The sequence below is a fragment of the Eufriesea mexicana genome, unplaced genomic scaffold (assembly GCF_001483705.2).
Source record: "Eufriesea mexicana isolate 0111107269 unplaced genomic scaffold, ASM148370v2 scaffold562, whole genome shotgun sequence".
In the NCBI taxonomy this organism is placed as follows: Eukaryota; Metazoa; Arthropoda; class Insecta; order Hymenoptera; family Apidae; genus Eufriesea; species Eufriesea mexicana.
Genome location: NW_016908714.1, coordinates 433,271 through 447,220, shown reverse-complemented (window position 1 = coordinate 447,220; position 13,950 = coordinate 433,271). Strand labels below are relative to the sequence as shown.

Genomic DNA, 13,950 nt, shown 5'->3' with positions numbered 1-13,950 from the left:
CGTTACAACTTTAATCGCGCAGCAATTCGCCAGGCTCCACTCTTATCTTTGTCGAAGTAATCAGTTTACGAGAGTTAGACGAGTTCGTTTTCTCCTATGCTCATTAGCTCGTTCCACGGCCTCTCTTTTTTCATTGTTCCGTGACAACAAGAAACAACAGGAAGAGGATGGGCTGTTACTGTCTAATGAGCCTCTTGCACTCATTCAACCTCTGTGAATGAGCGTTTATGTTCGGCTCTACTTGAACATCGGGGCGAAGTTGCATCCGCGAACAATACCTCGAGTCGAAAGAATAAACTTCGCATCTCCGTCGTGGCATTTCTGTGAATTCTGAATAAGGGGCTATTGGAAAAATGGCTTCAAAGGTCCCAAATGAGCTGACATTGTATTTCATGGACAGAATTTTCTATAATTACTTTGCCAACAATAAGATATTCATCGTCTACTTCTAGTAGTGCTTGTTGGGTAAATTCAAAAGTTATATTGATTTTGTATAGTGTAAGAAAGATTGTAATTTGTAATTATATCTAAGATATGATAATAATTGACTGGTACTGTAATGTCTAGTATTATACTTATATTAATTATAATAGTTATTGTATAGTAATAAATGCATATTAATTATTAGTTATATTTAAAACTCAATAATATTGAATTATTATTATAAATATCGTTGCGTGTAACAATCATGGCAATTATAAGTTATGTTTAATTAATTATGTTTAATAATTAATTATTGCAAAGAAGTTTAATACATAATATTAAAGTATAGTAATTGCGTATTATTTTAATAATTAATATTAAAAAATAATATTACATATAATTATTAAATAAATAATAATGTTTTTGGGTTTTATTTTTAGTATTGTGAAGTATTGACAAATACAGAATATTGTTATGCATTTATTTCAAATATTTTGCTTTCGTTTGGATTAGTAGTAATCATGTGCTTTAAATACATGTATGGTTGTTAATATTGTTGCCTTTTATTGCTAAAAATGAGATAATTTTATTCTACGTAATGGAGAATTAACACAAACCTTAATTGTTAATTAAAAATTATTATTTATTGTTTTCTGTTATCTGTTAATGTTAAACTTTTGCAGTATCTGGGATATACATTAATAACATTAATATAATAATTAATGATTACTGCTTTACAAAAATAACAGAAATAATACTGAAATAATATTTTAGTAAATAAGTAATACTGAAATAAATAATACAAAAATAAGGTTACAGTATTATTTGTCATTGTTTCCTTATGGAAATAATTAACAATATTTTGCTTGCTTGAAAGAGGGCCGAGTTAAATATTTTTCGCTAAAAAATTCAACAGAAATTGTCACATACATGCATTAAACAATTGAAGCTTCAACCAAATGTAACTAATTTCATAATTACCGCCATACCGACATTACAGATTTCCATTAATTAGAGAAATAGGTTAAAGGTTACATTCATATTACAAATATAAGGGTGAAACTTCCATGAACTCGAAATTATCCAATAATTTAAGACATGGACCACTACCCATACGCCAGGTATATTAATATTTAGTACACAATATTCAGCTTTTTATTTCTCCAAATTTATTTCAGAAATTTCTATATAGCCTGTTGCAACGATAAACCAATTTCCCTTTTATATTGTAAAATATTTCCAATTTATATATATTGAAAATTATTATATATATATAAATTATACATTAAACATAATTTACATATAAAATTATATTTACTTATCATATTCCATTATGTTGATTTTCGTAATTTTTAGCATAATATATTAAACATAATTTACATATAAAATTATATTTACATATCATATTTCATTATGTTGATTTTCGTAATTTTTAGTATAAATTTCTTATGCAAATTTATAGGACGATTGTTCATACATTTGGCACATTCCCTCTGGAGATCGTTGCAAATGGGTGAAGGAAACCAAGGATTGTATCACAGATTCTGTAATACAATACACCGAATTACTCTTTTGTTCATTCGCTTCAGAAAATACATTTTTGTTCGGTATTGGTCTGCTAATGATGATCATATGGCTGTTATACTTGTTCTTAATCTTAGGGACTACTTCAGATAATTTGTAAGTAATTATTATTATACTGAATTTATATATTCTTTTAAATTCTATATAATATTTTATATTTAGATTTAAACACTTTTCCCAGATGTTTCGTCTACTTAAATATAATTCTTCTAATTAATTTCCTTATTATAAATTTTAATTCGTATAATTAAATAACAATAATTATTTTCTAAATTAAACTTAATTTATTTTTTAAAATGGCTATTAAATACTGTCACAGGTATAATTATTTAAAAATTGGTGTCTTTAATGCAAGAGAAATAAAAGGATTAGTTATACTATATAATTAGATAGTATAAAATGTAACCTATAAAATTGCAATGACTATACAATTATAATTCATTGCTTTGCTTGCCTTTTTTCATAGATAGGAAGAAAATGAATTTTAATTAACTACTTCTGCAATTAAATTAATCAGAGAAGTGATACCGTGCATTCGATTTCATAAGAATGTATTTTAATTTTAATTTCGCTCGTATTCGAGATTTCTAATTGTGCTCCAATTACAATATGAATTTTCATATAATTTGCTGAAGCACTTAATGAAGCACAATCATACACGTTCACATTTAAATGTTAATGTAAAATGTTATTATAATTGAGAACAATTGCAGTTATGTATTTCAACTAATTATTGGAACAATTGTTTTACGTAATTATTATAATTTTTCCTTTATCAATTGTTAAGTCATGAAGCAAGTTTTATTACTTAAAATTTATTACCATATTCATTATATTTTTATTTTAAACATATTCTATGTTATTTATTAGACTCAGCTGATTTACTGTATTTTTATTTAGAAATAACTTTTTAAATATTTTATTATTTCTGCATTAAAATAATTAATTAAATGATAAGCTTAATGATGAAAGGATTGTTATATGTGATCTATAGATCTCTGGTATTTAGTACTATTGTCAAAGTAAAGAATTAATAATTTTCAAATATTTGAAATACATTTTTTCTTTTATTTCTAATAAATTAACTCAGAAATTTTTTAATAATTTAAATTCCAAGCATCAATGTTAAAAATTGAAATCACATATTGCAATAAATTACTATATATTGTAGAAGAAGAACTATACAAATAATTTTACAATATAAATTGAAAAAATTACTGAAAACTGAGCTGGTTTTAAGCTTCAGTTAATTGAAGTGAAATATTGACTTGAAGATGGTTTTGTATTTTTTTAATCTTTTTTACTGTACACAACGCTCGAGGATATTGAAGTTTCGTTAGCTTTCGATATTGTTTAAAACAAACAGCAGAGTAAAACACGCTTTCGTCGTTCCTTTCAATTTTATTCTACGTTTGAATTCTGAGTTAATATTTTTTTTGCAGAGCGTAGATCTGAATAAATACTTACTTACATTCATCATTAAAGTCATACAAACTGGATAGATTATTCATTTTTATGAAGCTTCTTCTTATGAATCGGTAGATTATTTAAAATCGGTAAAATATAACTAATTAATTCATATTTTAATTATGATTATAAAGCATATTGATGATAGAATTATTAATCTATAACCCATAACAGTATAATAGATACTTTCCATAAGTGATAATAATTTTCCCATTCCTTTCAAAATATTTTATTTTTAAATATTCCAAATTTTAAATATCCTTAGGTTCTTTCTAATATTTTACTAATTTCACTGAAACATAAATATATTTTAATTTGTACTACTCAGCATTGCAATTTTTTCTTGTCCTAAGGATATTTAAATATGTTTAAAAAATACTGAAAAATAGTTAAAAATATTTAAACTACGTAAATATAGTTAAGAATATATAGAAATACTTAAATATATATATATATAAGTAAGCTTAAATCTACTGAAATATACATAATTAAAGTCAGACATACTTAAATATACATATACCTGGAACATTTAAATATATCGAAATCTGTTCACAAATTATAAATATTTCAAAATATTTGAGAATACTAGAAAATACTTAAATATACTTAAATACATTTGAATATACTTAAATATACGTTTCTTAACGAAATTTGTTTTCAATAGAACACAAATATAACTAAAAATTCGTACGACTCGAAATTTGTACAATTTTTCTTTCATTTAAATATTTCTATTTTCAAAAGACACAGAAACACATTCTACTCTCACTCAAAATCATTTTGTTTATAAACTTATATATGTAATATGTGTCCCAAAATTTATGCAAGAAGTAATTTTAATAGGAAACACAGGTTTTTAATTAAAAGTTGTAAATATTTCTCACTAAAAAGGTGCGTTGTTCTTTTCTATAATACTCCATTTTTAATAACCCTGGACTGTCAGCTGTCATGCTGCCTTTTTCCTTTCATTGGCAACATTTTGCCTCACGAATGACGCAAGATTCAAATCTTGCATGAATTTTGAGACACCCTATACTTACATATCCACGCGTTCACTACCGTTGCTCACTACCGGCGCTTTATGCCGTCATACAACCCATACGTGAAACCTCGATCGAAAGTCAGAAAATCACGGAATGATAGTTAATAAAATAGTTATGGCCGGAATAAAATCTCTATGATTTTCCATAAAAGTGGCGATATCGATGGCTAGGCGACGCGTAAAATCTTTCACGGCACATTGTGTTCGGTAAAGGGTGAATTACAGCTCGTCGTATGCGTGCGAATCGACATATTCTCATGCGGAAACCGATTCAATTTTAATCCAAACGACCGTACCAAGCTTTATACTCTGTCATTAAAAAACGAACGACCCGCCCCTGCACGGTTACCGGCCACTTCCTGCTCTAATAAAACTCGAACATATAGGCAATACTGATCTGCAGGTTGGTCGTGTACTGTAGGGAGCTCAGAAGAAGTCAGTCAAGATGGCTGATATGATATAAAAGAGTGTCTTTTTTAAATATGTATTGTTCCTTTCTTTCGTCACACGGTGTCTACTGTAGAAAGCTCAGAAGAAGTCAGTCAAGATCAGTATAATTTTATATTGGTTCCTTCGTTACACGTTGTCTACTATAGGGACCTCAGAAGAAGTAGGTCAAGATCAGTATAATTTTATATTGGTTCCTTCGTCACACGTTGCCTACTATAGAGACCGTAGAAGAAGACAGTCAAGAAAAGAGTGTCTCTTTTTAATATATATTATTCGTTTTCTGTGTCACACGTTGTCTACTATAGAAACCTCAGAAGAAGTCAGTCGAAACAGCCGAAGATACAGAAGAATGTCTTTTTTCAATAAATCTAGCCAATGTTTTCATCACACGTTATCTACTATAGGGAGCTCAGAAGAAGTCAGATCGAGTAATCCATAGACAAGAAATTTTTCGGTATATATCATTTGTCTGCTTTGTCATAAATTGTCCCTACGTTTTAAATTAGCGAATGTGATCATCTAGCCAATTAAAATAATTCTTCTATACCTGTATTTATTTATATGATTAATTTAATATACTGATTGCTTGCCAAGCACAGTCAATTGACTTCTTCCGAGCTCTCCGCAGTACACGTTCCAAGTTAGTGAACGTGAACGTCTGACCAATTAACATGATATTGTGTAGCCATCTTTATCTGTATATGAGATTAGGCTAACCTAATCGATTGTCATTCACAGTCAAGTGACTTCTTCCGAGCTCTCCACAGTACACGTTCCAAGTCAATAGACGTGAATATCTGAGCAATTAACATGATTCGTATGTGACCATTTGTGCATGTGCATGCGATTAGGCTAACCTACTAATTGGTTCTCATCCAGTCAAGTGACTTCTTCTGAGCTTCCCACAGTACAGAACTCGAGTATGGATACAAGCAGTTGCAATCTGTTACCCTGTGGCTGGCCTACATAGGCGTGGCTATGATAATACCGAACATTCGATGTAATGGACCAAAAGCAATGGCCCATTCTCAGGTGAGAAGGGTTGAGAAGTCGAGTAATATGGGCTCACAATGGCTTTCAAAGTGTGTGCTGTCGATATGATGGGGATAGTGTGAAATTGTAATTTGCTGAATGGAGTAGAAGGGGACGTGTGAATTTTATTGTTGTCGTAACGATTGCTTTGCATGATTGCTGAATGAAATTTAAATCGCAGCTGTTAGATCGTTAATTGTTTGGAATTGAATCGAGATACGTTGTGACCTTTTTGTTGACTTTTGCATTTATATTTTGCATTTTATAATTGTTTGACTTTTATGATTGTATTGATCGTTTGCAGCAAATTGCTCTATGTTCCACAAATAAAAAATAATGTTATTTATTTATATATGAGGTTTCGAATTTTACTTTTTTTTAGAACAAATTACTTTTTCTGCTGACTTTATAATTTTATTTGTCCAATTTTTTAAATTGTTATTGATTGCTTGCAACGAGTTATGAAATATTTTATATGTATAAAATAGTGTCACTTGTTTTATCGTAGAATTAGAGATTAATTTTTTTAAATTAATTACTCATTTGCAAGAATATAAATCATGCTTTTGTTTAAAGTTTCATAATTTTAACTTGGTTTCATTTCTTAAATTGATATCGAATATTTGAAATAAGTCATGATATACTTAATAAATACAAAAGAGTAGTCTCTACCTCGTTTTAAATTTTAATTAAAAAGTACAATTTTAACGAAGATTGGCACTAGGTTTTCCAATCTTTCTATCTTTTTAAAGTCTATAATGAGGGAAACATAATTAGAGCTATATTCGATAGTTTGAAAAAGAGAAATGCAAATAAAAAAAATTGCACGATAAAAAAATACACAGAAGTAAACTCTAAATGGGATGAAAATAAGCTTGTATATTTCCCATACAATCCTGTAATAATTTCATTACGTTTATCGTTAATAAATTAAAATACATACACTAGTACAACTAATTAATTGTCATAGCATTATTCACTTACTCCCTTTTTTATCAAATTCTGCAAATACATATTTCATATATACATGGGTACATTCATTAAATTAAAAAAATTTCGAATGTCAAATAGAACCAAAAAATTTCCCTTTTTGTTAAAATAAAAATAGAAACATTACAAATATATTATAAATGTGTATATAATATGGAAAAATAGTTGTGAAATACGTATAAATGTAAAAATAAGGGAGAAATTAAATTGGTAAACGTGAAAATCAAATGAGAAGATAATTTAATATTAATATTATACTATAATAATATTAATAATAATTCGTAGAAAATATAATTCAACATGCCAAACACGAATAAGTTCTTTTATAATTTTTTAATTTATAAATGAATTAAACTTTAATTAATCATAAATTAATTTCTCAGCTAATTTCCTCAAAATCATAAATTTAATAAAATTCCATAATTCAATAAAAATAAAATAAATCCAGTACCTTAATGAAAACTCATCAACCAAATTAATAAAATATAATTAATAATAATTCATATATTTTGTTTAAATAATTATTTAGACAATTATTCAGATATATATAAGTAATAATTACTATAATTTATATAATAATAATTGGCTACATAATTTCAATACTAGAATAAAAATAAAATAAGAAACTCCATTTGTTTCAATTTAAGAAAAAATATAGAATATATCCAATAATATTTTAACACGATTAAATTTGAACTACTATAAGAAGAAATACCATGATCACTGGCAAAGGGGAACGAACAACCCCTACCACGAATGTGGCTAAAACAATTAAATCCAATATCTCCTTCGAACTAAAAGTTCCTTCCGCTAGTCGTGACCCAGAAAAGGAATTAATTCCACAATTTGCTACCGAATTTTCTCATCGTACGTCACATCATCCTCCCTTCCCTTCTCCGCTTTGTTCTCCAAGCACGCTCCCTTCTAAACGCGAACCGGATAGCTCCTAATTCATTTAGCTATCCGAACAGCTGCATTTACAAACGCGGCCACATCGAAATTCGATTCGCGATAAGGGAAAACGCGTGAACTATCTATCTTGCTATTGTCGGAAAAATGGCAAATCGAAGGAATTCAGGACCAATTGACCCCCTTTTTAGCGCAATCGTAAAACTAGGGCAAACGAATTTTCATTATTGACTGAAAGTGTTACGTCTTCAAATTGGATCGTATTGCGTAGAGCTGCACGAGAATATAGATCGAGATCAAGTGAAATAGAAGGATAAAGAATAATTGTCGATATACACTTTTGTAGTACAAAGTGCTTGTGGTAATACTCATTTTAGTTTCTACAATTTGGGACCATGTCTGGATAATTATCTAAGCTAGTGGATCTTGGGAAGTTAGAAATTATGGTGAAAGAGAAAAATGTAAGAGAGATAGCAATATTCCATTCGAGCATAATGTTTTTACAATACTGACAAATTAATATCGAGGACATTTTGTGAAATCAGTTTTAGGAATTAGTTGAGTCCAATTGACTCTAAAAATGGGCAGAAATCTAGGAATTTATGCGTGCAGTACTGTTAATAGTGTTTTATTAATAAAAATTGTATATCACGTCCTTAATTACAATATTTGTGTACTAAATTGGCCTTTGTGTTGTTTATTTTATGTAAAAATGCTTTATCTTTATTTTTATTAACAGTTTTCTCCTTAAATAAAGATAATGAACTCAAAAGTGTATCGGTATAGGCATAGACTCATTAACATAACATAAAAACTAGATAAATACTATTATATCAATATATATAATCAATAACAGGCAGGGACTTAAAAGCGAGGACTTAGAGACTCTGGTGGCGCTAGTAGTAGCATACCCAGCGTACCCCTGTGCCACTCGCTGTATATCTTCTTAAAAACGTATAGTTCTATACGAATATAAGAGGATCAAAAATAAAATATTAAATAAATATGTTATACAGTGAGTCATAGAAGTATATGTACTCTACCAATTTCTAATTTCCTATTATTTTGGGATACAAGTTTGAAAGTACGTACTAATGATTTTTAAGTTTATTTAGTAGAAGAACACTAATTGTTTGCATTGACAAATTATTGAAATATGAATACTTCCAAGGTACAGTGTACATATGTTAGGTTTATAATATATATTGCAATTATACAGAAGTAGGTTAGGTAGATGGCAGTAGTGTTCCTCAAACGCCATCTACGCTTCTTCTGACAAACCATACAACACTATTCCTCACAAAATTATTCCGAAAAACATTACACAGTTCATTTCTTCCTATTTAGCATTCTTTCATTCTCCCTTTTTACATTTACTTTTTCCACTAATATCCTTGATATCCTTAATAACTCCTGCTATTCCTAATATTCCCCAAGAACTAACCTCAAACTCGAATCACCATTCGAGCGAGGCCTATCATCAAAAATCAATCGTCACCTTCCCTCTCACCCCAGCGACACCTAACTTATCAGCTTACCTAGCATAACCTCTCTTCCAACCCCCAAACAGCCTACGGTTCCCCACATTTTTTTCATTCCCTCTGTCCGTGTAGCTTCTGCCCGTCACTAGCGGTGATAGCCGATGTTTTGCGGCTGTCGGACAATATAGCCGGGGTGACGATATTGGCATTCGGAAACGGTGCTCCTGACATCTTCACGTCCCTCGTATCGGGTAGCGACGAAGGGATAATAATGTTCACGGAATTAATCGGCGCCGGTGTCTTCGTGACGGCGATTATCGCCGGTTCCGTCGCGGTGATCAAGCCCTTTAGGGTCCAGCTGAAGCCGCTGATGAGGGACGCTGGATTTTACATCGTCACGGTCTGCTGGATCAGCTACGTCGTGCGAGACTACACGGTTCACCTCTGGGAAGCTATCAGTACGTACAACTGCAAACTGCTCGAACACGTTACGCGAGTCTAATCGCGCCTTTTATTTCGTTATCTTTGTTAACCCGGCTCGAACGCCGGATCCGCAATTCCCTCAACTTCCGTGCGGGGATCCTCTCGAGTTGAATGGTCTGGGAAGCGCGCAACTTCGGCGAAATTGTAGAGAGTTCCTTGTAACGTTGCATGTTACGCTGCTAAGTCTGTTCGGAAGAGGCTTTGCTAACTGTTTTAAAAATAGGTTTATACCTGATCGTTCTCGGAGTTTATGGGCTTTGTAAGTTTAACCTTTAACACGGGTATGGTTTCTTCTCTTTTTTGGTTTCGCGCTGATGTTCGCGGGGTTAGACGATGCGCGAATATTCTTGACCGTTCGTTAGTAGCTTGAAATGAGGAAGTGAAATTGGATTATCCAAAATTCAAGATAAATTAAGTGAAGATATATACCTTATTTGACTATACATTTCGGTGGTATTTTTCTTAAAATAAATAGCAGATGGTACGTAATAATGGACTATTTTGATACGTCTGGAATAGTCCGAAAAAGTCGTAATACTGCTGATAGTGACGAGGAAGTGAAATAGGATTATCGAAAATTAAAGATAAATTAAATGAAGATATATACCTTACTTGACTATATATTTTTTGTGTTATTTTTTAAAGAAGAATTAGCAGCTGGAATGTAATAATGGATTCTTCAGATACGTATGGAATAATCCAGAAAAATCGTAATATTCTTGACAGTAATAAAGAAGTGAAATAGAATTTTCGAAAATTGAAGATAAATTAAATGAAGATACCATATTTGACTATACATTTCTGTGCTATCTTTTAAAGAAAAATTAGCAGGTGGAATGTAATAATAAATTCTTCAGATACGTATGAAATAGTTCAGAAAAATCGTAATAGTGTTAATTTTTATGAGAAAGTAAAATAAGATTATAGAAAATTCAAGATAAATTAAATGAAGACATGTACCTCTTTTGACAATACATTCCTGTATTATTTATTAGGAAAAGAATTAGCAGGTGGAACGTAATAATAAATTCTTCAGATACGTATGGAATAGTTCTGAAAAATCGTAATATTGTTGATTTTGATGAGGAATTAAAATAGGATTATCGAAAATGGAAGATAAATTAAGTGAGGATATGTACCTTATTTGACTATTCATTTCTGTGCTATTTTTTAAAGAAAAATTAGCAGATAGAATGTAATAATGGACTCTTCAGATACGTATGGAATAAACCGGAATAATCATAATATTCTTGATGACGACGAGGAAATAAAATAGGATAATCAAAAATTGACAATAAATTAATTGAAGATACATACCTTATTTGACTACATATTTCTGTATTATTTATTAAGAAAAGAATTAGCAGGTGAAATGTAATAATAAATTCTTCAAATACGTATGGAATAGTTCAGAAAAATTGTAATATTGTTGATTTTAATGAGGAATTAAAATAGGATTATCGAAAATTGAAGATAAATTAATCGAAGATACACACCTTATTTGACTATACATTTTTGTGTTATTTTCCTCAAAATAATTAGCAGATGGAACGTAATAATGGACTCCTCCAATACATATAGAATATACCGAAAAAATCGTAATACTCTTGATCGTAATGAGGAAGTGAAATGGGATTATCGAAAATTGAGGATAAATTAAATGGAGACACATACCTCATTTGAATACACCTTTTTTATTTTTAAAAAAAGGATTTAAAGGTAGAAAGTAATAATGGACTCTTCAGATACGTATGGAATAATCTGTAAAAATCGTAAAAAAGATATAATAGTGTGAAGGCGCGATCAAATACGCCGAGCTTCATAGAAACGGAAAAGTTTATCTACGGTGAGCCATAAGTATGCAGTTTAATTCTGCAATAACGATAACTCCAGGGCGAATTTAATTAAGCAAAGCCACGATCTTTCTGGCCTCGGTTTCCTCGCAATTTGACCACCGACGAATTTCTGCCGCGTTCTATGATAAGGCCGTTGAACTTAAAAAAAGGACAGGTCAGAAAATGGAAAGGAAAGTGGGACGGACAGTATGAGAGGAGAAAATGAGTCCATTGTCGGATAGAAAGTTAGATCGACAGTAGAAAAGGTAAAAACGCATCGAAAGCTAACAATCGAAGCATTTGGTGAAACAATTGAAGCTTCGTTCAAGGAGGTACTTGGTCTTATGAGAGACAAGGAACTCGAATTGACCCAGAATCATCAAAAAATGTCTGGTGTTAATTATTGGAACACTGTTCAGCTGATTCATTTCTAGAAACTTTCTATATTCGTACAAGTAGCAAGTTTGATGAAAAATAAGAAATTTGAATGTCATGAAAGTTGTCACAAAATTGTTAATAATAATTATTGGAACGTGCTATATTTGATCTATTTTTGTGAGCCTTCTTACATCCAAAGAAGCACCTGGTCCGATGAAAGACTAGGAAATAAGTTAAAATATTGTTAATGATAATTGTTGGAATGATGAACAGCTGTTTTATTTTTGGAAATCTTATATGTGCAAAGAAGAACCAGGTCTAATAAAATATAATAATAAATAATAAATAAAATATAATAAAATATAAGGAATTTAAGTTAGAAAAATATTAAAGCTACGTTAATACCGTTTCTGAATTAAAGATTATTAATCCTAATTAATTCATAACTATATTAATTTATAGCTATTATAAATATTAATTTATCAATATTAATTAACATTTATAATTAATATTTATAATATTATGAACATTAATTTATAACTATATTAATAAATAACTGTTCAACGCAAATTTTAATCAGTAATATCCACTGATTATTTATTCCAGAGTTTACTTTTCTGAACACGAATTCGTAATCAAAATTGTTCTATCGCCTTCAGTTTTCAAAAATTATGAATTTATCTAAAAAGGTACGATATTTAAAGAAAATGAAGTATTCCATAAAAAGTAAGAACGTTCGGAGGTACATTGTTGCCTCACAAGTTAGGTGAGAGGATCCTGAGTTTATCGATGTCCATAATTATAATTATTTGAGTTTTTAAACAATTATAATTTTATATCAAAGTTTAAAAATAAGCCTCTAATCGTAGTTTCTAAGCATACTCTAGCATTTTCACAAAATGTTCCTTATCTAACACGAATTCGCTACACGGTATCGTATTCTGTAGGGGTTTCTGCTAAAGAAACTATGGAACAGAATTGTCGAAACCATTTTCAATTCAATTAGATCGAGAAAATATTTGTCGGTAACGCGTATACGGGGTTTTATCGCCATGCAGCCATTACTCGCCTTTCTAACCACGGCAGTGCCGTAGCTACGTGTAATACCAATACCAAGTGCAATGGAGCTAACACATAACTGTCCAGGAAAAAAGAAAAAACAATTTTGTTATAAGATTTCGGAAAATTGAGGAAATTCGAAGCGAACTTTGAAAATGTACAATAGATAGGACATATCTTAAACTTATTACCGACTTATATATAACACGTAATTAACTAATAATTACTTAACGAGTAATTTAGAACTAACTTATAACTAGCTTATAACTAATATTTTAACTTTGGTGCGTAGCTCTTAGCTTGGTATCGTTTCCCAAAAGTTGTTCTTTGGAAAACGATGCCAATTACCAGGTCTCACCACGCGGAGGTGGCTACGCATCGAGACCCGGACATGCGCCCTAGTGGCGCAACCTACTGGTGCTATCCGTGTCAAAGGTACCCTAATCTAACTTGGAGCGAATTAAGTTAAAATGACTCTACTGACACTTTATTATATTTCGTGTCTTACAAAAGGGGTTTCGGTTCGGTGTACTGAAACTCTACTGTCGCAACGCTAAGATATTTTCAAGTTCCCATAAAAATAGGGAATGAAATATCAAACACGCGAGCAAATAGAAAATCGCGACGCGCCCGAACGAGTTCGCGATTATTCAAAAGACCGACTAGCCTAGGCGATGTACTCCCGTGTACAGAGATAACTTCATACCTCGGCACCCTCCCGATCGGGCCTAGCTCAATTCCAGTCACTGTCGCACTCGCCAAGACTTACACGTGGACCAAGGATAGTCCCTGAACCAATGAAACTTCTAGTGTCAAC

The 13,950-nt window shown here is 30.7% G+C and overlaps 1 protein-coding gene across 1 annotated transcript in view; it reads left to right on the top strand.

Moving 5' to 3' along the window:
- The first annotated feature begins 1,490 nt into the window (after nucleotides 1–1,490).
- LOC108545777 (putative sodium/calcium exchanger 7) overlaps nucleotides 1,491–13,950 on the top strand; it is a 25,566-nt gene continuing 13,106 nt past the window's right edge. The window contains exons 1-3 of the mRNA XM_017897558.1: nucleotides 1,491–1,544; nucleotides 1,886–2,103; nucleotides 9,511–9,836. Of these exons, the coding sequence (XP_017753047.1) occupies nucleotides 1,491–1,544; nucleotides 1,886–2,103; nucleotides 9,511–9,836 (598 nt within the window). The remainder of the gene's footprint in view (nucleotides 1,545–1,885; nucleotides 2,104–9,510; nucleotides 9,837–13,950) is intronic.